Source organism: Pleurodeles waltl, chromosome 2_1 (assembly GCF_031143425.1).
Source record: "Pleurodeles waltl isolate 20211129_DDA chromosome 2_1, aPleWal1.hap1.20221129, whole genome shotgun sequence".
NCBI classification, from domain to species: domain Eukaryota; kingdom Metazoa; phylum Chordata; class Amphibia; order Caudata; family Salamandridae; genus Pleurodeles; species Pleurodeles waltl.
Window position 1 is genome coordinate 482,549,988 of NC_090438.1, and position 27,344 is coordinate 482,577,331.

Consider the following 27,344-nt stretch of genomic DNA (forward strand, 5'->3'; position numbering starts at 1 on the left):
TGCACCTGCCGTCAGCCCGTTGGGATCACCGATCCAGGCAGAGATGGCGGTACCCTGGCTGTCAGACCACCAGTCCCGTAATGTGGCGGTCAGACTGCCACAGCAGCAGTGGTCCAGACCACTACCATGAGTCTGGCGGGCTAGTGACTGCCAGACTCTTAATTAGGCCCTAAATTACAATATGCAGAAATAATTGTATTTATTTAAAAAAAGTTAACATGGAAGTTAAAGAGAGAGGAAAAAAATGAAATTACATATATTATCAACTTCAAATTGAAAAAGCTCAATTATGAAATCATTACTTATTTAATTCATTTCAGTGCAACATAAATAATTTAGGTAACAAATATCATCCAGGAAACAAAATTTCATAAAAGCCATTCAATAATTCACAAACATAATGAACATAATAACTTTATACATAATTACCAGTTAATAAATTACTTAAACATATTATTTAATAAAATACAAACAGTACAATATTTTAGGATATTTTATTTGTTTTAATATACTTTTATTTTCTTAACTTCCTCACCTAAAAATGCATATAAAACTTAAAATAAATTTTAAAACAAATAAAACATTACAACAAAACACAATAATGTACATAAATAATAAAAATTAGAATTCCATTAAAATACTTTTAATTTAATCCAACTTCCACCCTATTCCACTACAAACCCAGCAATCCACAACTAGAATATAACTTAAATAATTCAGTATTAAAATAGTTACATAAATAACAGTCAAATTATTAACAACTAAAAATGGATTAACAATAATTTCTAATCTTTTTAAATTTAACAAACTTCCTACCCCGTACCCGTACAAACCCACCAACCCATTACTAATGTGTAACTTACACATTGGTAATAAACTATTTATATAATTAACAATCAAATAATTAAAATCTAATATTGTTTATTTTTTTTATTATAACTTGTTTTTTATAACTTAACTTCCCACTCTGTAATACTACAAACCCAGCAATCAGCTACAAAAATATGACTTACTTTTACTAAAAAATTAAAATATAAAAATAGTTTTAATTTTTAATTCAAAATATAGAAAAGATAAAATTAAAAATGTACCTAATTAATGATCAACAAGTTAACTAAAACACTAAACTAACAAAACATTAAACATATTTCTAATTTCAATACTGTCCCTCTACAAACCCAACAGCTGACTGTGACTCCATAGATCGTTATTAACATTAAAAAAGCACGAATTCGCCTAAAAAATATTTTTTTAAATTAATAATAATTCCATCAAAAATAACACCTACAATTAATATATTAGCTAAAACGCATTAAAAATAGGTATATTTTCATGGTAATAATTTTATGTCTCAACATTAAATTATGGGGCCTACTTTATTGTGAGTTGACAGTGTTGCGTTCCGTATACCCCTGCTGAGATACATTTGCTTTTGTATAGACTTAGCATCTCATGTCTCTGTGCCTTAATCTATGAGCAAATCTAAAACTAGGCTCAATATTCCTATTAAAATGTTATTGTAGTTAATAAAGGAGTACAGCTAAAAGATGCACTAAAAAGGATACCCAGATAATTGAAAGATTTAACCTTTTCTGAGTGTGTCTCCCTTATGACTAAAAACTAAGATTTTGAATGGTCTGCCTGCCATTCCATGTCAAACATGTAGGTTAAAAAATAATCTAAAATAATAGGTAGGCCATTTGCTCTGTGGGTGACAACACCATAACATTCACATATAATGGGTATTAATTTGCTTCACATGAGTGGCATATCTTCTTCTTTATCCACTAAATATTGATTAATCTCATTAATGTAAAGCTGATAGAAAAAAGGAGCCTAAATACACCCTTGTCTGATGCCCCTAGAAGAGCTGATATGGGGGTACACTCAACTGATCGACCATAGCAGGCCCCTAGCATAAGATCCTGATGTAAACGCGTAATGAGGATGAGTTCTTTCTCATTGCCCATCCTGTATATAAGGTCTCATAGCTTTGAGTAGTTCACTAGATTGAAAGTGTTTGATATGTCAATAAAAGGATTCTCCTTTAGACCTGACATATTTCCCTGCTATTAGGTAGAGGGTTAGACACTGTTCAACAGTGCCAATACCCAGTCTGAACCTGTATTGGACTTTCATTAGGACGTTGTTTTCTGCAGCCCAACTCTCCAGGTGGGACAATAGTACATGGCCCAGAATCTTAACACTCGAGTCCGATAGAGGTATTGCCCTATAACGGCAGGGATGCATCTCCCTTTCCAAAAATAGGGGTAAAAGCAGCCGTCCTTTCAGAGTCTGGGATGGGGTGTAACACAGCTGATCTAAAAACATTTATTAACATAGGGGCCCACAAGATTATTTTAGATTTAAAAATATCAAGTGCATTTTTCAATAGCTATGATCACTTTATGGATGCAAATAGGGCTTGACAAACCACCAGGTGTCTGAAAGTTTACACTTTGGTCTAGGTCTATGTTGATAGTCAACTTTTCTGCTGAAAAACATTTGGTAAAGTGAGACATCCAGGAGTCCACAGTAATTAGATTATGGTTTTTCATTTTTGAAGAATCTTTTAACTCTACAGAAAAAGGGCTGTTTGACAACTTCCCAGAACTTTGTATTTTGCCTGGTCTTCTCTGCCACTATAAGGTATTTCCACTCTTTGTTCCTTATCTCAGTTTTCTGCTCATTGAGTGTGGTTTTGTATAACCTTCTTGTACCCTTGACTTCAAGTGCTGAGCGAGGGTAGCTTTTCAGGGCCTCCATCAACTGTTTATGAGCAGCAGAGCAAGCTGAGTGGAACCACTGACAGGGGTGGGCTTTGATTGGGCCTGTTAGAGTTTAGATTATCTGAGAAAGATGTACAAATGTTGTTAAACTCAACTTGTATATTATCAGTCTCTATCTCCTCAGTTAAGCAAGTTAAAATGGACTCTATCTCGATTGAAAGCAGTAGGGTCGACTTTATCCTATTTTATCTTCAATCCTTTATTCTTGGAATATTCTAATCTATCTTTGTTTTAGGACCCATACAGTCAGTGTAGATGTTCAGTATGATGGTAAGAGGATTATGATCACTTGCACATTTACTGACTACACCAGAATCTAGAAGCAAGAGAGAAAGCTCAGCCGATAACATAATGCAGTCAATAGTACTCCCTGAATGAATTCCTAGAAAGGTTTCAATACAAGCGTTATCCTTACAAAGCAAATCACTGGAAAATTGTTAATTATACTTTATTATCAAGCTGTTTAATGCCTTGTCTATGTGCTGTGTTCTTAAAATGAGTTTCATTGTTATTCCTAGAATTAATGAAACCACATACTCGATTATCAGTATATCAATATAGAGCAATTTTAAAAAGTACAACCCATGTTATGTAAACAGTGCATTTTGTTTTCTGCTAAAACTTATCTAAAAACCTGTCAAGTTGATCAATCACATTACTCAGTCTGGTTACAAATATTATAATAAAAGTTAATCAACATATTATCTGATTCACCAGGGAAAGATGAGAGTGAAAAAAAAGTGAGGAGAGGACCAGAGTTCCGAATCTTTAATGCGGTGATATGGACAGAGAAAAAAGTAGCATTTCCACTGTTGGTTCTTCCCACTTTTGAAGGCAGGGCTGTTTGTAAGAAAGCACGGTACCCATCAATATCAAATATTTCTGATATCCAAGTTTCTAGGCAACATATGATTTCAAAGGTATTGATGAAGATAAAGCTAACAGTGTTAGGATTTGTCATTTTCAAGTGAGCACCTGCAATGTTCCACAAATAAGTCTGAGGGCCCTACAAGGCTGAGCCTAATATTTGAGTTATGGGCAACACTACTTCATTCTGTGGCAATTCTCCTTTTTCCAAAGATTAGGGATTTCCTGTATCAAGGACTTAGAATCAACTTGCCCAGAAACCAAGGCCACTATAGGACAAAGTCAGTCCAAATCTTCCAGTGAAGCCAATGGTTCAAAAGAATTAATGAATTCTACATTATTGGTGGGTGTGTTAGTTGCAGAGCAGTCAGTGCTTACTACAGCATGTTTCCTAAAGAGGATGGAAGGCCTGTAGAAGTAACTCAGGGGGTGCACTTATATAGATCTTGGAGATTGGCTCTGATTACCAAAGGGCTTCAGAAGTGAATTCACCATGTTTGGAGATCTAAAATGTATAATCACACAATATCCCTTTGTCCTCTTATTACCACAACCAATCCAAGGGTTTCTTCCAACCATTAATACCTCAGTTGAAATATTCAGAGATCACCCAGACTTGCTCCTGAGCCAATTCTTTTATTCTTCAGGGCAAAATAATCTTCATTCATGGATGCTGGTAAAATCAGGATATTCTTTAACACTATAACATGCGGGATACACTCTGGGGAAGTTGGGGAAAGGTGATTTTCTTATTATCGGGGACAATTATAGCTTTGCCAATGTCTCTTCCACATCTGGGGTTTGCCCTATTGCAAGCCCATGTTATCCTATAGACCCATGGTCACTTGTGGTGGCATTAAGTTTTAAACGCTGTCACAGGGTCATATATGGTTGTGCATGTATGTCCACACTCGCAACACACTGCACCCTGCCTCCTGGGCTATAGGAGGCCTGCCTTAGGGGTGACTGGTCTGTGCTATGGGCCATAAAGAGACTGTGCCTGCACTTGGTGTGGGCAGACTCAGACTCGAGCAGACAAGCTGCTCATGCAGGCTGCAATGGAAGCCCTGCAGGCTTTGCTTTTAATTGGGTCACTTAAGGTGGCACAATCGGTGCTGCAGCCCTGGTGACCCATTTATCTTCCCTGCCCTGGGTACCTCTGCTACAATTTACTTGGGTTTTAAAGGGATGCTAAAGTCCTTACCAATCTGGTTTACAAACTCATAGTACAATTTAAGGGAAAGAGCACTGGCAATGAGGTCTGATTAGCAGGCATCGGTGCTCTTCCGCGCGGGAGGGCATCATGACAAGGCCCCAGGTATGAAAGGATTAGGTAAGGCACTGGCCAAAGGTAATTAACACGGCACAGATATAAGTGAGACACCAGACGCTATAAAGTGCAGTGCCCACTTATGCCCAAAGACTGGCTGGTCAGGGGTGCAAATACATCAGGAATGACTTTTCTTGCTTATGAGAATGATCCAGTGATTGCCGGTAAGTTTAGTTAAAAATACCTATCGTGACAATTCGGGGTATGTTTGATTCTGTATAAATAACACTATTTTTTCCTCTTTCATTTCATTAGCAGGTTGTATGAGGCGTCGTCAAAGCACAGAGAACAAGCTTTGTAGAAGAATATCCGCAGGGCAAGCAGGAATGGAAAGTTAAAGTGCATGTGTAAGGAAATGCCTCCTTGGCATGGTTACCACCTGACTTTTTGCCTTTGCTGATGCTAAGTTTTGATTTGAAAATGTGCTGAGGCCTGCTAACCAGGCCCCAGCACCAGCGTTCTTTCCCTAACCTGTACTTTTGTTTTCACAATTGGCACACCCTGGCATCCAGGTAAGTCCCTTGTAACTGGTACCCCTGGTACCAAGGGCCCTGATGCCAGGGAAAGTCTCTAAGGGCTGCAGCATGTCTTATGCCACCCTGGGGACCCCTCACTCAGCACAGACACACTGCTTGCCAGCTTGTGTGTGCTAGTGAGGACAAAATGAGTAAGTCGACATGGCACTCCCCTCAGGGTGCCATGCCAACCTCACACTGCCTATGCAGTATAGATAAGTCACCCCTCTAGCAGGCCTTACAGCCCTAAGGCAGGGTGCACTATACCATAGGTGAGGACACAAGTGCATGAGCACTGTGCCCCTACAGTGTCTAAGCAAAACCTTAGACATTGTAAGTGCAGGGTAGCCATAAGAGTATATGGTCTGGGAGTCTGTCAAACACGAACTCCACAGCACCATAATGGCTACACTGAAAACTGGGAAGTTTGGTATCAAACTTCTCAGCACAATAAATGCACACTGATTCCAGTGTACATTTTATTGTAACATACACCCCAGAGGGCACCTTAGAGGTGCCCCCTGAAACCTTAACCAACTACCCGTGTAGGCTGACTGGTTTTAGCAGCCTGCCACACTCGAGACATGTTGCTGGCCACATGGCGAGAGTGCCTTTGTCACTCTGTGGCTAGTAACAAAGCCTGCACTGGGTGGAGGTGCTTCACACCTCCCCCTGCAGGAACTGTAACACCTGGCGGTGAGCCTCAAAGGCTCACCCCCTTTGTTACAGCTCCACAGGGCGCTCCAGCTAGTGGAGTTGCCCGCCCCCTCCGGCCATGGCCCCACTTTTGGCGGCAAAGCCGGAGGAGATAATGAGAATAACAAGGAGGAGTCACTGGCTAGTCAGGACAGCCCCTAAGGTGTCCTGAGCTGAGGTGACTCTAACTTTTAGAAATCCCCCATCTCGCAGATGGAGGATTCCCCCAATAGGGATAGGAATGTGACCCCCTCCCCTTGGGAGGAGGCACAAAGAGGGTGTACCCACCCTCAGGGCTAGTAGCCATTGGCTACTAACCCCCCAGACCTAAACCCGCCCTTAAATTTAGTATTTAAGGGCTCCCCAGAACCTAGGAACTCAGATTCCTGCAACCTAAGAAGAAGAGGACTGCTAAGCTGAAAAACCCTGCAGAGAAGACGGAGACACCAACTGCTTTGGCCCCAGCTCTACCGGCCTGTCTCCCCACTTCTAAAGAAACTGCTCCAGCGACGCTTTCCCCAGGACCAGCGACCTCTGAATCCTCAGAGGACTGCCCTACTCTAGAAGGACCAAGAAACTCCTGAGGACAGCGGCTCTGTTCACCCAAGACTGCAACTTTGTTTCAAAGAAGCAACTTCAAGAAAACTGCGTTTCCCGACGGAAGCGTGAGACTTGCTACTCTGCACCCGACGCCCCGGCTCGACTTGTGGAGAAACAACACTTCAGGGAGGACTCCCCGGCGACTACGAGACTGTGAGTAGCCAGAGTTGCCCCCCCTGAGCCCCCACAGCGACGCCTGCAGAGGGAATCCCGAGGCTTCCCCTGACTGCGACTGCCTGACTCCCAGATCCCGACGCCTGGAAAAGACTCTGCACCTGCAGCCCCCAGGACCTGAAGGATCGGAACTCCACTGCAGGAGTGACCCCCAGGAGGCCCTCTCCCTTGCCCAGGTGGTGGCTACCCCGAGGAGCCCCCCCCCCTTGCCTGCCTGCATCGCTGAAGAGACCTCTTGGTCTCCCATTGATTTACATTGGAAACCCGACGTGTGTTTGCACACTGCACCCGGCCGCCGCCGTGCTGCTGAGGGTGTACTTTCTGTGCTAACTTGTGTCCCCCCCGGTGCCCTACAAAACCCCCCTGGTCTGCCCTCCGAAGACGCGGGTACTTACCTGCTGGCAGACTGGAACCGGGGCACCCCCTTCTCCATTGAAGCCTATGCGTTTTGGGCACCACTTTGAACTCTGCACCTGACCGGCCCTCAGCTGCTGGTGTGGTAACTTTGGGGTTGCTCTGAACCCCCAACGGTGGGCTACCTTGGACCCAAACTTGAACCCCGTAGGTGGTTTACTTACCTGCAAAAACTAACTAACTCTTACTCCCCGTAGGAACTATGAAAATTGCACGGTGTCTAGTTTTAAAATAGCTATATGTGATTTATGTGAAAAGTATATATGCTATTTTGATTATTCAAAGTTCCTAAAGTACCTACCTGCAATACCTTTCATTTGAAGTATTACATGTAAAATTTGAACCTGTGGTTCTTAAAATAAACTAAGAAAAGTTATTTTTCTATACAAAAACCTATTGGCCTGGAATTGTCTTTGAGTGGGTGTTCCTCATTTATTGCCTGTGTGTGTACAACAAATGCTTAACACTACTCCTTTGATAAGCCTACTGCTCAACCACACTACCACAAAATAGAGCATTAGAATTATCTATTTTTGCCACTATCTTACCTCTAAGGGGAACCCTAGGACTCTGTTCATGCTATTTCTTACTTTGAAATAGTGCATACAGAGCCAACTTCCTACATTGGTGGATCAGCGGTGGGGTACAAGACTTTGCATTTGCTGGACTACTCAGCCAATACCTGATCACACGACACATTCCCAAAATTGTCATTAGAAACTGATTTTTGCAATTTGAGCTATTTTTCTAAATTTTCAAAAGTCCTGCTAGGGCCTTGTGTTAGTCCCTGTTAGCATTTCTTTTAGAGTTTAAAAGTTTTGTGAAAGTTTGAATTAGGTTCTAGAAATAGTTTTAGATTCTTAAAAAGTATTCCAACTTTTAGAAACATAATGCCTGGTGCAGAAGAGAATGTGGTGGAGCTCGACCTCACACCTTACCTCCATCTTAAGATGAGGGAGCTAAGGTCTCTCTGCAAAATAAAGAAAATCCCAATTGGCGTAAGACCCTCCAAACAACAGCTCCAGGAGCTTTTGGCAGAGTTTGAAAAAACCAACCCCTCTGAGGATGACAACCCAGAGGATGATGATAGTGACTTGGAGGAGAATTCCCGCCTTCCAGTCCTAATTAGGGAGATCAGGGACCCTCAATCCCTGATCCCAACTGTGATAGTCAGAGATGCTGCTTCCCTCACAGGAGGGGCCAGCACCTCTGAAGTCACTGAGGATAGCCTCAGTGAAGATGACCTCATGTTAGCCAGGATGGCCAAAAGATTGGCTTTGGAGAGACAGCTCCTAGCCATAGAAAGGGAAAGACAAGAGATGGGTTTTGGTCCCATCCATGGTGGCAGCAACTTAAATAGGGTCAGAGATTCTCCTGACATGTTGAAAATCCCTAAAGGGATTGTAACTAAATATGAAGATGGTGATGACATCACCAAATGGTTCACAGCTTTTGAGAGGGAGTGTGCAACCCGAAAAGTAAACAGATCTCACTGGGGTGCTCTCCTTTGGGAAATGTTCACTGGAAAGTGTAGGGATAGACTCCTCACACTCTCTGGAAAAGATGCAGAATCTTATGACCTCATGAAGGGTACCCTGATTGAGGGCTTTGGATTCTCCACTGAGGAGTATAGAATTAGATTCAGGGGGGCTCAAAAAACCTCGAGCCAGACCTGGGTTGATTTTGTGGACTACTCAGTAAAAACACTGGATGGTTGGATTCAAGGTAGTGGTGTAAATGATTATGATGGGCTGTACAATTTATTTGTGAAAGAACACCTATTAAGTAATTGTTCAAATGATAAACTGCATCAGCATCTGGTAGACCTAGGACCAATTTCTCCCCAAGAATTGGGAAAGAAGGCGGACCATTGGGTCAAGACTAGGGTGACCAAGACTTCCACAGGGGGTGACCAAAATAAAGGGGTCACAAAGCCTCCCCAGGGGAAGAGCGTTGAGACATCCAAAAACAAAAATAGTAAAGAGTCTTCTTCAGGCCCCCAAAAACCTGCACAGGAGGGTGGGCCCAGAGCCTCTTCACAAAACAATTTTGGGTACAAGGGTAAAAACTTTGATCCCAAAAAGGCCTGGTGTCGTAGCTGTAATCAGCCTGGACACCAAACTGGAGACAAGGCCTGTTCCAAGAAAAGTACCACTTCCAACTCCACTCCAGCTAACACTGGAATGGCTAGTCTCCAAGTGGGATCAACAGTGTGCCCAGAGCAAATCAGGTGTCACACTGAAGCTACATTAGTCTCTGAGGGTGGGGTGGATTTAGCCACACTGGCTGCCTGGCCTCCTAACATGCAAAAATACAGGCAGCAGCTCTTAATTAATGGGACAAGTGTAGAAGGCCTGAGGGATACAGGTGCCAGTGTCACCATGGTGACAGAGAAACTGGTTTCCCCTGGTCAATACCTGGCTGGACAAACTTATCCAGTCACCAATCCTGACAATCAGACTAAAGTACATCCCATGGCTATGGTAACTTTAGAGTGGGGAGGGGTCAATGGCCTGAAACAGGTGGTGGTCTCCTCCAATACCCCAGTAGACTGTTTGCTTGGAAATGACCTGGAGTCCTCAGCATGGGCTGAGGTAGAACTGAAAACCCATGCAGCCATGCTGGGTATCCCTGAACTGGTGTGTGTCAAGACAAGGGCACAGTGCAGGGCTCAGGGTGAAAAAGTAGAGCTGGAGCCTGGAAAAAGGGCCCAGCCTACCAAGAGAAAAGGAAAGACAACTTGGAAACCAGCTGCAACACAACAACAAAAAGAGAACCTCTCTTCTCAGGAAGAAGTTCTGCCCTCTGAGGGAACTGAGCCTATGGAGTTAGAACCTTATCAGGTTGAGCTCTTAGGCCCAGGGGGACCCTTAAGGGAGCAGTTGTGTAAGGGGCAAGAAACCTGTCCCTCTCTTGAAGGCCTTAGGCAGCAAGCTGCTGAAGAGTCCAAAGGCAAGAAAACTGGAACACATAGGGTCTATTGGGAAGATGGACTCCTTTACACTGAGGCAAGAAATCCCAAACCTGGTGCCACTAGGAGAGTGGTAGTGCCTCAGGAGTTTAGGGAGTTCATACTGACCTTAGCCCATGATATTCCTCTTGCTGGGCATTTGGGACAAACCAAGACGTGGGAGAGACTAGTCAACCACTTCTACTGGCCCAACATGTCCCAGAAAGTCAAGGAGTTTTGTGTCTCCTGTACCACCTGTCAAGCCAGTGGTAAGACAGGTGGACACCCAAAGGCCCCCCTCATTCCACTTCCAGTGGTGGGGGGTCCCCTTTGAAAGAGTGGGTGTGCACATAGTGGGTCCACTTGAACCTCCCACAGCCTCAGGGAATATGTACATACTAGTAGTAGTGGATCATGCTACTAGATACCCTGAAGCTATTCCCCTTAGGTCGACTACTGTCCCTGCAGTAGCCAAGGCCCTCATTGGTATCTTTACCAGAGTGGGTTTTCCTAAGGAGGTGGTGTCTGACAGAGGTACCAACTTCATGTCAGCATACCTGAAACACATGTGGAATGAGTGTGGAGTGACTTATAAATTCACTACACCTTACCATCCACAAACTAATGGCCTTGTTGAGAGATTCAACAAGACATTAAAAGGCATGATCATGGGGCTCCCTGAAAAACTCAAAAGGAGATGGGATGTCCTCTTGCCATGTCTGCTTTTCGCTTACAGAGAGGTGCCTCAGAAGGGAGTAGGGTTCTCACCCTTTGAACTTCTGTTTGGCCACCGTGTAAGGGGACCACTAGCTCTTGTGAAAGAAGGCTGGGAGAGACCTCTTCATGAGCCTAAACAAGACATGGTGGACTATGTACTTGGCCTACGTTCAAGGATGGCAGAGTACATGGAAAAGGCAAGTAAAAACCTTGAGGTCAGCCAACAGCTCCAGAAGTTTTGGTATGACCAAAAGGCTGCAATGGTTGAATTTCAACCAGGGCAGAAAGTCTGGGTTCTGGAGCTTGTGGCTCCCAGGGCACTTCAGGACAAATGGAGTGGCCCTTTCCCAGTGCTAGAGAAGAAGAGTCAGGTCACCTACCTGGTGGACCTAGGCACTAGCAGGAGCCCCAAGAGGGTGATCCATGTGATCTGCCTTAAGCTCTTCCATGATAGGGCTGATGTGAATCTGTTGATGGTAACAGATGAGGACCAGGAAGCTTAGAGTGAACCTCTCCCTGATCTCCTCTCATCAAACCCTAAAGCTAAAGATGGTTCAGTAGATGGAGTGATCTATTCAGACACCCTCTCTAGCCAACAGCAATCTGATTGTAGGAAGGTCCTGCAACAGTTTGCTGAGCTCTTTTCCCTAACCCCTGGTCAGACACACCTGTGTACCCATGATGTGGACACAGGAGACAGCATGCCTGTCAAAAACAAAATATTCAGACAGTCTGACCAAGTTAAGGAAAGCATCAAGGTGGAAGTCCACAAGATGCTGGAATAGGGAGTAATTGAGCACTCTGACAGCCCCTGGGCTAGCCCAATGGTTTTAGTCCCCAAACCTCACACCAAAGATGGAAAGAGAGAGATGAGGTTTTGTGTGGACTACAGAGGACTTAATTCTGTCACCAAGACAGATGCCCATCCCATTCCAAGGGCTGATGAACTGATTGATAAATTAGGTGCTGCCAAATTCTTAAGTACCTTTGACTTAACAGCAGGGTACTGGCAAATCAAAATGGCACCAGGAGCAAAAGAAAAGACAGCATTCTCCACACCTGATGGGCATTATCAGTTTACTGTTATGCCCTTTGGTTTAAAGAATGCCCCTGCCACCTTCCAAAGGTTGGTGAATCAAGTCCTTGCTGGCTTGGAGTCCTTTAGTGCAGCTTATCTTGACAATATTGCTGTCTTTAGCTCCAGCTGGCAGGATCACCTGGTCCACCTGAAGAAGGTTTTGAAGGCTCTGCAATCAGCATGCCTCTCTATCAAGGCATCCAAATGCCAGATAGGGCAGGGAACTGTGGTTTACTTGGGACACCTTGTAGGTGGAGGCCAAGTTCAGCCACTCCAGCCTAAGATCCAGACTATTCTGGACTGGGCTGCTCCAAAAACCCAGACTCAAGTCAGGGCATTCCTTGGCTTGACTGGGTATTACAGGAGGTTTGTGAAGGGATATGGATCCATAGTGACAGCTCTCACAGAACTTACCTCCAAGAAAATGCCCAAGAAGGTAAACTGGACTGTAGAATGCCAACAGTCCTTTGACACCCTGAAACAAGCAATGTGCACAGCACCAGTTCTAAAAGCTCCAAATTACTCCAAGCAGTTCATTGTGCAGACAGATGCCTCTGAACACGGGATAGGGGCAGTTTTGTCCCAAACAAATGAAGATGGCCTTGACCAGCCTGTTGCTTTCATTAGCAGGAGGTTACTCCCCAGGGAGCAGTGTTGGAGTGCCATTGAGAGGGAGGCCTTTGCTGTGGTTTGGTCCCTGAAGAAGCTGAGACCATACCTCTTTGGTACTCACTTTGTAGTTCAAACTGACCACAGACCTCTCAGATGGCTGATGCAAATCAAAGGTGAAAATCCAAAACTGTTGAGGTGGTCCATCTCCCTACAGGGAATGGACTTTATAGTGGAACACAGACCTGGGACTGCCCATGCCAATGCAGATGGCCCTTCCAGGTTCTTCCACTTAGAAAATGAAGACTCTCTTGGGAAAGGTTAGTCTCATCCTCTTTCGTTTGGGGGGGGGGGGTTGTGTAAGGAAATGCCTCCTTGGCATGGTTACCCCCTGACTTTTTGCCTTTGCCGATGCTAAGTTTTGATTTGAAAGTGTGCTGAGGCCTTCTAACCAGGCCTCAGCACCAGTGTTCTTTCCCTAACCTGTACTTTTGTTTTCACAATTGGCACACCTTGGCATCCAGGTAAGTCCCTTGTAACTGGTACCCCTGGTACCAAGGGCCCTGATGCCAGGGAAAGTCTCTAAGGGCTGCAGCATGTCTTATGCCACCCTGGGGACCCCTCACTCAGCACAGACACACTGCTTGCCAGCTTGTGTGTGCTAGTGAGGACAAAACGAGCAAGTCGACATGGCACTCCCCTCAGGGTGCCATGCCAACCTCACACTGCCTATGCAGTATAGATAAGTCACCCCTCTAGCAGGCCTTACAGCCCTAAGGCAGGGTGCACTATACCATAGGTGAGGACACAAGTGCATGAGCACTGTGCCCCTACAGTGTCTAAGCAAAACCTTAGACATTGTAAGTGCAGGGTAGCCATAAGAGTATATGGTCTGGGAGTCTGTCAAACACGAACTCCACAGCACCATAATGGCTACACTGAAAACTGGGAAGTTTGGTATCAAACTTCTCAGCACAATAAATGCACACTGATTCCAGTGTACATTTTATTGTAACGTACACCCCAGAGGGCACCTTAGAGGTGCCCCCTGAAACCTTAACCAACTACCCGTGTAGGCTGACTGGTTTTAGCAGCCTGCCACACTCGAGACATGTTGCTGGCCACATGGCGAGAGTGCCTTTGTCACTCTGTGGCTAGTAACAAAGCCTGTACTGGGTGGAGGTGCTTCACACCTCCCCCTGCAGGAACTGTAACACCTGGCAGTGAGCCTCAAAGGCTCACCCCCTTTGTTACAGCACCACAGGGCGCTCCAGCTAGTGGAGTTGCCCGCCCCCTCCGGCCATGGCCCCACTTTTGGCGGCAAGGCCGGAGGAGATAATGAGAATAACAAGGAGTCGTCACTGGCTACTCAGGACAGCCCCTAAGGTGTCCTGAGCTGAGGTGACTCTAACTTTTAGAAATCTTCCAACTCGCAGATGGAGGATTCCCCAATAGGGATAGGAATGTGACCCCCTCCCCTTGGGAGGAGGCACAAAGAGGGTGTACCCACCCTCAGGGCTAGTAGCCATTGGCTACTAACCCCCCAGACCTAAACCCGCCCTTAAATTTAGTATTTAAGGGCTCCCCAGAACCTAGGAACTCAGATTCCTGCAACCTAAGAAGAAGAGGACTGCTAAGATGAAAACCCTGCAGAGAAGACGGAGACACCAACTGCTTTGGCCCCAGCTCTACCGGCCTGTCTCCCCACTTCTAAAGAAACTGCTCCAGCGGCGCTTTCCCCAGGACCAGCGACCTCTGAATCCTCAGAGGACTGCCCTACTCTAGAAGGACCAAGAAACTCCCGAGGACAGCGGCTCTGTTCACCCAAGACTGCAACTTTGTTTCAAAGAAGCAACTTCAAGAAAACTGCGTTTCCCGCCGGAAGTGTGGGACTTGCTACTCTGCACCAGACGCCCCCGGCTCAACTTGTGGAGAAACAACACTTCAGGGAGGATTTCCCGGCGACTACGAGACTGTGAGTAGCCAGAGTTGCCCCCCTTGTGCCCCCACAGCGACGCCTGCAGAGGGAATCCCGAGGCTTCCCCTGACCGCGACTGCATGACTCCCAGATCCCGACGCCTGGAAAAGACACTGCACCCGCAGCCCCCAGGACCTGAAGGATCGGAACTCCAGTGCAGGAGTGACCCCCAGGAGGCCCTCTCCCTTGCCCAGGTGGTGGCTACCCCGAGGAGCCCCCCCCCCCTTGCCTGCCTGCATCGCTGAAGAGACCCCTTGGTCTCCCATTGATTTACATTGGAAACCCGACGTGTGTTTGCACACTGCACCCGGCCGCCCCCGTGCTGCTGAGGATGTACTTTCTGTGCTAACTTGTGTCCCCCCCGGTGCCCTACAAAACCCCCCTGGTCTGCCCTCCGAAGACACGGGTACTTACCTGCTGGCAGACTGGAACCGGGGCACCCCCTTCTCCATTGAAGCCTATGCGTTTTGGGCACCACTTTGAACTCTGCACCTGACCGGCCCTGAGCTGCTGGTGTGGTAACTTTGGGGTTGCTCTGAACCACCAACGGTGGGCTACCTTGGACCCAAACTTGAACCCCGTAGGTGGTTTACTTACCTGCAAAAACTAACTAACCCTTACTCCCCCTAGGAACTGTGAAAATTGCACTGTCTAGTTTTAAAATAGCTATATGTGATTTATGTGAAAAGTATATATGCTATTTTGATTATCCAAAGTTCCTAAAGTACCTACCTGCAATACCTTTCATTTGAAGTATTACATGTAAAATTTGAACCTGTGGTTCTTAAAATAAACTAAGAAAAGATATTTTTCTATACAAAAACCTATTGGCCTGGAATTGTCTGAGTGTGTGTTCCTCATTTATTGCCTGTGTGTGTACAACAAATGCTTAACACTACTCCTTTGATAAGCCTACTGCTCGACCACACTACCACAAAATAGAGCATTAGAATTATCTCTTTTTGCCACTATCTTACCTCTAAGGGGAACCCTTGGACTCTGTGCATGCTATTTCTTACTTTGAAATAGTGCATACAGAGCCAACTTCCTACAGCATGGGTTTAGCCTGAGCTTTAATACAATGTTTAAAGGGATAATCTAAATTACTAGTATCTTGACTAGTTGGCTGCCTTCTTTGAATACAAATATTGCTCTCTTCGTCCCCAGCATTCTCTTCAGCTATCGTTTCCTCACTCTCCAGCACTTTGCATAACCACTTTGGGTTCGCAAGCAGTGAAATCACCTATGAGCCTTGCTTCTGTAATTGTACGTAGCGGGGGCCATGTTATGCGGCAGAGACGACTAAAGTATGTGGCATTGTATTTCACCTCTTTCCATTTAAAATCAATTTTGCGGAGTAGTATGTGTGACAAAATGTATTATGTATTAGTCTCGCTAGGAGGTACCTTAGGATGAATAAAGACATGAGACCTTAAAAATAGAAGCCACATTTTGTGATTCTTCTGAAGTATGAGTGTTCTATTTAATTAACTCCAGCTTTATAGACAATGTCTGTGAAGTGAACATGAATTTGTGTAAAAAGGAAAATAAAAAATGGCAAAAAATGGAAATGCATGCCAATATTTAGAGTTTTTGGTTCCCATTGCTGTCGAAAGATCTCTCTAGCCCATGAAACGGGGAATGTGTGTGCTATCCGGGCAACATTGGCACCTCTTTAAGTGGGTAATTATAGCACCCTAGAGCTGTAAGTGGCGAGCTTAGCTTTTGTGAAGTGTCTGGCACAGCATTGTACCTACTGTGCAGCACATTTAAAACCCTTTGATCGTTTTGTTTAGTATTTTGTTTTGTAAATAAAATTTTCAATTGTGCAGCAGATGATTGATTAGGTGTCGAATGCCCCCAGTTGTTGTTCAGAAACACTGCTGCCACTAAATCATTATATTTCCACTGGCCGTGCCTACGGCAATAGAAAGCATCCCTGCCAATCAGTTTTCATTTTTCCGTTAATATTTCACTTCATGACCCACTCCATAAGCTTGACTGATAACAGATGCTTACATTTTTCTTACTTACATTTTTAGACTACATAACTGCATTTACACCAAACATGGGTAAGGAAAAAGTTGGGCCAAACTCTCTCTTCATGATAACTTTGGTGTTCTGTCCAGAGGTATTCCTTCAGCAGAGAGTAAAAATACATATGGGTACTGTAATGTGAAATGTATCTTTTTCTCCAACCCATAGCACCTACCAGCCTCCCTCGTGTTTAGTCTCAAGAAACTGTTAAAGAATCTAAGTAACATACATACATTTTGGAACATTTTGTTCGACTTGTCAAGCCTTGTCAAACATTTAAGGAATCAAAAATACTTTTCCTGAAGAAATGAAATACGTAACTCTTAAGAGATTGCTATGAACATCTTTGTAAAATGGAAGCCCACATAGAATGGCTATCCCAGTAGAAGAACAAGGTCACAGGGTTACCGGGGACCACAATGAAGCATTTCTGCCCAATTATTTCGGTATTATTTTGGTCCGTTTATGGGATTTTTACCTCCAATCCATAAAGCAGCAGAATTGATATTCTTATTTAATTTGGTCTTTTCCGTGTCCTGTTTTTCAACTGTTCACAAAAGTGACCCTGAGTTGTACACAAGACATGTAGGTCAGCTGCCCTTAGAGTACTGCTTCAAAGGAAGCTTGATGTGCCAGCTGTTTTAAAAGCTGCCAAATGCTGCTCATAAGGCCTGGCTTTTCCAACAAAACTTGAAAAAATAATCTCCCACTCGTGTGCCTGGTTTAGTGCCTTCTTGCTTGCTCTTTGTTGCTTAGATGTTGTTTCCTCTAAGCAGTATAGATCTGATTTTAGACAAGGGCGTCTCGTGGACCAAGAAGCAGAATTATAGATCTGGCTGGTATTGTTTGATAAAGAACCGTTTATTGTGATGCTAGTCTCAGGTACTGTAGAGTGATTAACCTGCAAGCGCTTTGATGATGCGGGGCTATCTTCCTCACAGGCACTGTCCTCTATTAACTGCAAACCTCGCCCCTTAACCCACTCCTGCTATTTTCAGAATTATCTTTTCAGGCACAAACATCTGGGTTTGAGCCTTTAAATTGGTTTAGACTACTTATCTTGAAAGTTATAATTTGTACATATTCTGAAGTTATGCTATTGAGCCCCTTTTAGGGAAATTGCCTTTTAAGAAAAAAACGATGTTTTTTTTAAGCAAAAAGACACGGAGGGCTCTTCTAAGCGTATCCTTCAAAAGATCATTTCCACCACGGTTTAAGAAGCAACATAATTCTTGCCTTCACTGGCTCATTGATGCAAAATATTGCGTATTAATTGCTGCAAAACTGGGTAAGTTGAATGCTCAATAAGCTTGTAACTATCCTATTCACGTATATGTATCTGTGTGTGTGTGTGTGTGTGTATATATATATATATATATATATACACACACACACACACACACTTTCATGACATAAAACTGTCACTGTAAATTCTTATGACCTGCATATATATTGTGGGCACAAAGGGCAAACTTCAAGGGAAGTGCCTGTCTACCGTTTGTTTGCAGTCTTTGCAAGCATTGGTGAAAGTGAATGGCAAAGGAGTGTGCAAACACTCTGGCAGCAAAAGGGTTAAAAAAAGGCTCTGGATAGAATTTAAATTTGCCTTTTGCTCAGGAGATTGCTTGAACTATGCATTAACACCATCCCGAGCAATCAAACTGGATTCCAACCCTGCACTGTACTCTGCTTTTTTCGTAGATTATAAGAATACTGTGCCTCGGTTAGCCCAGATTTTTAGACCCCAGTGTAAACTCTACACAATTTCACACTTTGCGAATAAGTTCTCAGTCAGTCTTTGTGGTCATATTTTGTCCTATGTCTTGACAATTCTGAGAAAAATCTGACTGTAAGCTTTCTAACCATTGTTTATGTGCGTTTTTGAGCAAGTCTCAAATGCCATCCTCCATTTTCATTTGAAGAGAATCACATGTTTCTATAATTTAGCGTTGAAAACTTAAAGTATATTTGTCCTGTTTTTTTTTTTTTTTGGATCGGTATAATATGATAATTCGATACGTTTGTTGTGGGTGCTAGCAAGTTTCTACAAAATGATTTGTTGTCCTGCATACCTAGATGACAAACAGTACCAAGATGCACCTAGAGACATTACTTTGCCGTATAGCTTCTGTGTTATCAGTTGAAATTGTAGAAGAATAGTCCACTGAAGTAATCTAGTGTGATTTTGGTAGGGCAGTGCTGGCGCAGAGCTCACTTATAGTGTTAATGAATGAATGGAAGCCATGAACAATCAGGTAAATAAAACAAGATAATTTTATGTATAACTCTATTTGCAAAGTAACAAAATTACAGGTGCTCGTTTTTAAGAGGCATTAGACTTTCCTAAAGGTTAATAAGAAGTGTCTCCCATTCAGACCTTCCTGGTATGACAGTGTAGTCCTGTGCGTTCTTAGTGTTGGAGTGTGGAATGAAAATTAAATCAGACGGTCTGTTGAAAATTAGGCCACTTTTTTTAACCACAGATAGTGCCCACAGGATACAATCCCCCGCCTTTTAATAACCCGGGGTCCTAAATGGGAATCTTGATGCACACAAAATGATTAGCATTTTACTGTCAGCATGTGAATGAAGATGATTGTTGGAAATTGCAGGTCAAAGTTGATTGTTGGTCTGTGAGACCACCTTCTGTCTTGTGAGGATGTAGACATGTTTTATGTAATATGCAGTAGGAATGACAATATGCAAGCACGTGGGGAGTGAATAATCTAATCATTGATTGTTATAGCTGGTTGTGAAAGGAAACTGAATGAGGTTGGTTGGATTCGCTGTGTATTGGATTTGGGGGTGTGGGTGGTTTGTCAAAGTGAGAGATAGTGGTGGGGACGTGAGATGAAGAGTATGAGATTAAAACATTGTGACTTTTCAGGGCATTTTGCCATGTCCCTAACGGATTTAATCAGGAGCCACCCTTATCTTTGTTAGGCTTAACTAGAGACCCAACACAACATTAAACATATATTCTTTTTTTTTTTTTTTTTTTTTTTTTTAAATAACCCTCCCCAAACACTTGTATTGTAGCTACAATGTAATATAGTGAATCTGAAAATCTGGAGCTTCCAACCTGTCTTGGCTACATACGTTTTAGTGTCATTATCTCTTCTTTTTTTAAAAGATTGTGTTATGCTCTTTTTGCTCATTTCTTGCATCAATTGTTTGTCTTGAAAGCTCAATCTGTCTGCTAGACGTCTTGTCAATAATATATAATCGGTTGTCGGATCTCCTACTTGATGCTAAGAGCTTGTTTGGGTCAGTTTTCTTCAGCCATGGTTTTGAGACCATCAGTCACATCTTGAATCAGCTCAAAGGGTTGTTCCTCTCACACCGGCAAACGGCTGGATTTTAGGTATACTATTTCATTTAGTAGGGTGCGCTGCCTTTGCAATGCATGAGGTTTGTTGTTTTCAGCAGCAGCTGCGCCTGGCAAAGGCTGGTTAGTGAATGTAGAAGCTATCTTGAAAAGAATTCTCCCACTAAAACCAACACATTCCGTGACAGACATTTACTTGAAGTATGAAACGAGCATAATATTTGCCTGGTATTATTATGCAGTACTTTCATTCCCTTTAACTTGACAAACCCTATAAAAACAAATGCTCTTATCCCAAAATAAGACCTCGCAACAATTATGTGTTTACGTGCATATTTAGGTGCTAATTCTTGTAAGCATTTTGTTTCCTATGCAGCTTATTTTAGTTTAGTTGGAAAAACTGCCTTTTCAGTATCATATCCATGTGGTAGTTAAGTCCTTTAACTTTAAAGGTTTTCCTATTGGTGTCCAGTCGTGTAGGTTGGATCAGTAAAGTAGAGAAGGATGCTGCCATTTTGCAGTTTTTACCTGTGCACCTTTACTGGAGTTGTGGGGTTCCTACGCACGTTTCTGGTGCTATTGTAGGTGTCTGCTCTGCAATCAGGACTTACTTTCCCATGTGGCTTGTATTCCTTCGAGCACTGGTTCTATCTCCTTAGTGGTAGTCAAAGTTGTTTTCGATTAAGAAGTGGGATCAGCTTAGTCACCCTTTAAAAACATGTTTTTAAATAAAAGTACGGTATGATTCTTCAATAGACGATGCTGGCATTTATTTTTAACATTAATATTGATATTACTAATAAAGCCTTCTGGGTCCGCAGCAGCTACTGCCAAGTTACACTGCTTCAATATGGCTGCAGAAGTGCAATAGCTCAGCTTTGCCCTCGATGGAGGCTATAGTGAGTTCAGAGCAGCCAGAGGGTGGTGCTATAAATCACAGAAGGGACCCCGATCACCTGACCATCCTACCCAGCCTTCAACACCCATATAACCCACGGATACCAATTACCATGTCTGGCTAGCTGTGCTTTAGTGCTGCCTTCTCCATGAGTAGCCACTGAGCAGTTGATTTTTGCTGCACCACGCTTAGTGATGCAGGTCGGCGTGAGGTCTGATTTGCTGCTGCTGAGCACCTGAGTGGCATAGTCATTCTGGTGAGTACTCTTTTATGGGATTGACTTTATCCAGTCGGGTTGATCATATGTTCAAATCTTCTTGAAGGGATTGCAGTTCAATGCCAGGGTTGTGCCCCTTGGTTTCATGGCCCACTTTTATTTTTTTATTTTTAATATATATATACTTACAAAAACAGTTGCTGATATCAGACTTATTAGCTTTGCAAATTTTTGTTTGCATTGCAGTAGAGATTTAAAAAGGTGCCTGGATAGAGAAAAAGGTGAGACAAAATAGAGAGAAAAAGGAGGGAGCTTTACCTAAATTGCTTGTTCTACACAAGACAGGTGACCCTATGTGTTTAAGTCTCACTTGAGACAGCCCATGCGCTGTCGATTGCGAGATATTTTATTTACTACCAGGAGGCTTTTTGAGTCTGTCCAATGCTTACTATTGACTGGCTTAAATGTCAGTCTGATTTACTTGCTTCACTTTGGTAAGCACTTGCCAGCTCTGCTTCTTCTTTGTATGTTTGTCCCTCCCCTGGAGCATGACCCAGGTACCTTTTCCTTTCCCAGTATCCTTCCACTGATATGCTTTTGGAGCTGCTACTTTTTTTTTTTTTCTGGGCCAGCACTCCATAAGAGTACATGTGTTTGCAGGCCATCACTCTCCTGCTCCTTCACCCCTCCCATTTGTTGCTTGCACCCCGCCTCCAGCTATTTGTTGTCTTGCTGCCCTCTCCTGCCCTCCTCCTGATGTCCTTCGTGCTGCTTACCCTCCTGTCCTCCTCCTGTAGCCTCACACCCACCAGCCATAAAAAAAATTGCTATGATATGGCCAGTACTGGCCCCATCAAAGAGATTTTTTTCAAACGTTATTTATTTAATTGGCAGCATCTAGCTGCATTGTTGCTTGCCCCCTTCCATCCTGCCCTGCATTGTTGCTTGCCCCCTTCCATCCTGCCCTGCATTGTTGCTTGCCCCCTTCCACCCTGTCCCACAGTGTTGCTTGCTCCCTCTAAACCTCCTGTCTTGTGTTGCTTGTCCGTCCCGTCGTGCCACAAAAACAAAAAATTGACAAACCCTAATAGCTCTTGCATAATTGAGAGCTGTTGGCTCTTTATGTCTCTGGATGTTTTCTTAATGTTATACAGCAGCTTGGTTAAAAGTGAAAAGTTTTTAAACAAAAAAAAACAAGCTATGATGCGGCCAGCATTGACCATATCTCAGCCCTTTCTTGTACTTCCAGCCTGCTGCACAACAGTCGCACTACTGTACAACACGGCTTTAAAACAATTGCCCAGACCTATAGTTCTCACACAGGAGATATCTATTCGTTTTGCTGTTGCTTGTTTTATATGTATACTGTTAACCAGCTCTGTAGAAACAGAGTAAGAACCGGCAAGTAGGAAGGAAAGGGACAAGCATAGGCACGAGGGCAGAAGGAAGGAGGTGGAAGGTGACATTGAGAGGAATCTGGGAATACAAACTTGCAGTCCTACATCAGTTACAAGACCGTGCAGCAGGCGTGCTTCATTTGTAGAAAGGTAAATGCCCAGGCACTTCTCAGGAAGCCACTGCAGCAGACAATATCCATTGCCCCTGCTGGCGCTGCCAACGATGGTACCAGCACAGCTACCAGCCCTCGTACTCCTACAAGTGTGATAATTCAGGCTATTCCGGGCCACCCAAACCTATAAGACGTGGGTGGCAGGAAATATACATTTTTAATGTACATTGAATTATTAAACCCTGTCCTTGTGCTCATTTTAAAATAAGACAGCTGGCAGTGCCATTTGTTGGACTGTCAAGAGTGTGGTGTTGAGAATTAAGAGCCTGTGCCGAGTTCCGGAAACCACTGGCTCAAATCAAGCACTGCAAAAGGCTGGTAAATGTAGTTTAAACATAGCGATGACTAAAGAATGTGAATAAAATGCCGTTTTCTAGAGCATCCATTAGGGAAATCTTGCAAATGTCTTGTAAAAGTAGCTTTTGTTGAACGTTTTGAAGGTCGCGACCAAAGTAGCTGACCCCATGTGTCTTACAATGCACCATTTACTGTTAATTATCACCGAATTTGATAGCTCAAAAATGCACTCCTTAACAGGTCTTTTGCTTCAATCTACAATAAAATCCGGAATTTGCCATTCAATCCGCTGTAACTGTTGAAGTGAAAAACCTAAATAATCCCCCATTTAAAGGATGTACAGTCCTCCTACATCAGGACCAAAAATACAGAACCAACGGGCTTTATCGTGCAGAACTAGCCACACTTGTTACACCCAGTGGTTGATGTTGTCGGGATCTGAGGGGCACAACGTGTATACTTTTTTTCAATGCAGAAAAAAACAGTTCCCCCTACTTTTTCTGAAAAGGCAACCACTCTGGGACAGTTAAATCTGAGAGTTGAAATAATTCAGCTTAGACGTAAGGCCGGTCTTCTGTAGTAGGAAACCGAGGAAGACGCAGACAACTAAACAAGCCTGCTTGCCTGAAAGAAATGTGCATATTCACAACTGATTAATCTGTGAATGTAAAGGGTGCGTGGAAGCCGAATTTGGATTGTATTAATGGAGTCACATGAACATTCCTGATGACACAGATTCATTATTTGTGAGTGATATTACAAGGGAGGTATCAGTTTGAGCTGTAAAGTGCATGCTTTCAAGGGGCAGTTCTATAAAAACAGTTGCACTAAATACAGTCTGGATATTACGAAAATCAGTATATGGAGCACCTTTTTATCTTAAAACTTTTGAACATTTTGTAGAAACCTGTTTTATACTATGGGTCATGCAAGTTTAAAATAATGACCTGTAGCTCTAAAAATGCACGTCAGAATTCTCCACTGCACCAACCAAGATTCAGTTCTATGGCTCTCTGGCTACATCCATAGACTTCTGCAGTGATTTAACTAGTAGAGGTTTCATAATACTCCGTAGTTCATGTCCCACTGATTTACTACCCCCCCCCCCCCCCCCCCCCCCCCCGTCCCCCCTCGCGCCCAGGTTTGGGTTGATTGCCCCTCTGTGATACATTAGTGCTGAAATCCGTTGTGGGACTACAGCCAATCATGCAGGTGCAAGCTGCCTGGGAGGCCCGGGGCGCTTCTAATGATCATGGTCTTCCCGCTAAACACTGTAGCCGGACATTACGTGCATAATACTTGGACTCATCCAGACTTTTCATGCTGTAGGTGTAAGCACAGAAAATTACAACGTTTTATTTGGTCAACAACGCCTCTTACATTCTTGCTTTTTGTTTAACAGATAGATGAGCACCTCAAGAATCAGAGCTGAGTCAGCATGGCAAGTAAGTCTGTTAAAACTTTTTTTGTGGGGGTAAAAGAAAAGAAACGTGCGGCAGTATTGTACACAGGTTCGATGGGCACATTGGCTCCCTCATCCTAAATGTAATTTTCGTGTGGCAATCGCGTCTGTGTACTCGTCGGCCACATTAAAAACTAAACAAAATAGCCCACAGGCGTCGCTGTTGAGCTCTCAGAACAGACTTTCGCATGCCGCCTCCATCGCAACATGCCGTTAAAAACCGATCGAGGTAAATTTTAGGGTGTCCGAAGGCACGAAATACGAAATTCCCTGGCAAGTGTGCGCATTATTGCAATAAGTGATTTAGATAGTTACTGACAATCCGTAAACCTGGAATATACGAAAGTTTTGCTCTGCCATGCATTTAGCGAATGATGTGCACTGTTTTAGTTAGGCTATTGCCCCGAAGACACAACCATACTGATACAACCATACTGTGATTGCCGTGGGCGAGGCAAGAGTGCTATGTATCACACCTCTCACCTTCGAAGGGAGTTTGTGTGACCATGACGGACTGCTTGTCTACAAAGATACATAAGCATCAGCAGTAGCGTAAGGAAACTTGGGGGGAGGAGGGCTGCAAAATACTTGCTCCCCCGCCCCCCACCTTAACTCACTCGAGCTCTCAGGCCAGGGTACTATGCTGGAGCTCGGGGTCCCCCTCGAACCGCGGCGGCTGTCTAGGCCTTTGTAACGCCGCTGAGCATCATGGAGGCAACGAAAATGATGGAGTTTGAGAAGGACCTTCCTTGTGGCGCATACTCTCATTGCTGTAAAGCATCCATCATTATCTGCAGGAGAAGGGATTCGTAGGAGGTCCAGGGCAAAGATCGAGAAACCGAAATCCCGAGTGTGTACGGAATACGGAAGGGAAATGTACTGCAGCTTCATCGACGAGAGGCACAGATTGGGAGAAAGGGATGGAAGAGACGTGCTGGTACACGTGTAACAGAGAATAATGCACAAGTATGTTACTGGAATGGGAGAGGTGCACGGGTAAATGCAGTGGGTTGTTAAAGACATAGAGGTTAACACTGGACTACAAGGCAGAGACCCGTTTGGATCTATACACACCAATACGCAGCGGAACTAACGTGTTCAGAAGATGTGTTAAAACAAGGCACTAATAGCCACCTACTGTGTAACTAGTGTATCGGGGTGTCCGTTAATGATGAATCCGTATATCCTCCCTCCCCTCAAGCCCCCCAATGTGGAGTCATGACATATTGGAAGCAAAGCACTTGAGTGCCAGAGAATTAGGAGATGGCGCCTGGAGGTCATGTTGTCATCAGCCAATCAGAGCATATGGCAGCGTGCAAAAGTGGTGGGGGATGGTGCTGTCAAGCATCTAAACCAGAGGTCTTCAAACTTTTTGATGCCGGGACCCCCTCTCAAAGAGTTTTTAGGTCTAAGGACCCCCTCCTGATAAAAATTTCTAGAACCTGGTACTCCTCATCATCGTCAATAATAAATGTCCCCATTTCCCACAGCAAATCATTTTTACAGTGAGAAAATAATATTAATATTAAACAGTGTTTAGCAAACCAAAGGTCAGTGAGTGTGGGGGGTGTTGCCAAAGGTGCAGCTACAAACAAAGGCCTTCATTTATGAGGGTTTGGCCCGGGACAGCGCCACAATTCTTCTTGCTACACTGCCCTACACCAATACAAAAGGGCAGGAATGGACCGTATTTATGAAATACAGTGCATTCAGACCCTTTCCCCCTGCGCTGGTGCACAAATTGCTGCCTAGCGCCAACGTAGGCAGGATAGTTTGTGTGCAGGAAGGGGCAGCTTCCTGCACAAAAACAATCCAGAGAGGCATTGTGCCTCTTTCTATATGTGCTGCAGAACGCAACACACATGGAAAGAGGGAAAACAAGGAGAAATTAAAACATTTCTCCTCATTATGTCTGCTCTGGGGAGGCATAAGGTATTGGCACTGCTCCAGTTTACGTGATTTTGTTAATCTGGGGCAGCGTCAAAATCCATGGGTGTTGCGTGGGAACACCCACCACAAAGCCCACTGAACCTCTCCTTGACACAAAGTAAGGCAATGCAGTGGCTTGCGCTGCCTTGCTTACTCTATATCTACAAGGCCATTCAGAGCCACGCAGGGTGGCTGTGCGTCACCTCATATGTATGATTGAGAGGCTTGTGCTGCTGGAACGTCAAAAAACTGATGCTCCAGCAGCTCAAGCCTCTCATAAATAAACCCCAAAATATTCTAAGTTGTTTTTAAGTCTTTCACTGTCAAGTAACTACAAATAGAATAACAGCCAGCTTTAATGAAAAATAAATAAAAGAAAGTTTTTACTTATTGGGAAATGCACTGTAGTGCATTAGGAAACTTCTACTAGATAATGCACACGCAGTATAAGATACGCCACTACAAAGAGGTTTAAGATAAAACTGTGTTTCAAAAATGTAGATTTAATTAATACCAGAACATACGCAATACCTTTTTTTTTCAATAGCTGTCCCTTTAACACCTCCAGGTGAAGTAAGCGCTGTGTAACTACAATTAAAAGCACACACACTTCTTAACTCTTTGAACTAACCCTAAAAGAAAAAAAAGATTGTCATCACAAAGCTGTGATTTGTTCAGCTCGCCAGTATCCTTTACAGTTGCAGATCAGCTCGTAGAGCACATTTGCATTTCTTTCAGGAAGCAGGCGCCCTGGTGTGAAGGCCTCCTTTGCGGTCTGTGGCTTTCACACCACAGGAGACTGAATACATCAAAGTTCATCTGAGGCATTATAACAATCAGTTGGGGGAATGCGGGACCCCCTTTACAGGACTCCACGGCCCCCCTGGGG

The 27,344-nt window shown here is 43.9% G+C and overlaps 1 protein-coding gene across 2 annotated transcripts in view; it reads left to right on the forward strand.

Annotated features, from left to right (window-relative positions):
* Positions 1 to 27,344, forward strand: part of PRRG3 (proline rich and Gla domain 3) — a 157,950-nt gene that overhangs the window by 81,747 nt on the left and 48,859 nt on the right. For both annotated transcript variants that reach the window (XM_069213658.1, XM_069213647.1), the window contains one exon: positions 24,467 to 24,509. In XM_069213658.1, coding sequence (XP_069069759.1) covers positions 24,503 to 24,509 — 7 coding nt within the window. In that variant the 5' untranslated portion in view covers positions 24,467 to 24,502. The remainder of the gene's footprint in view (positions 1 to 24,466; positions 24,510 to 27,344) is intronic.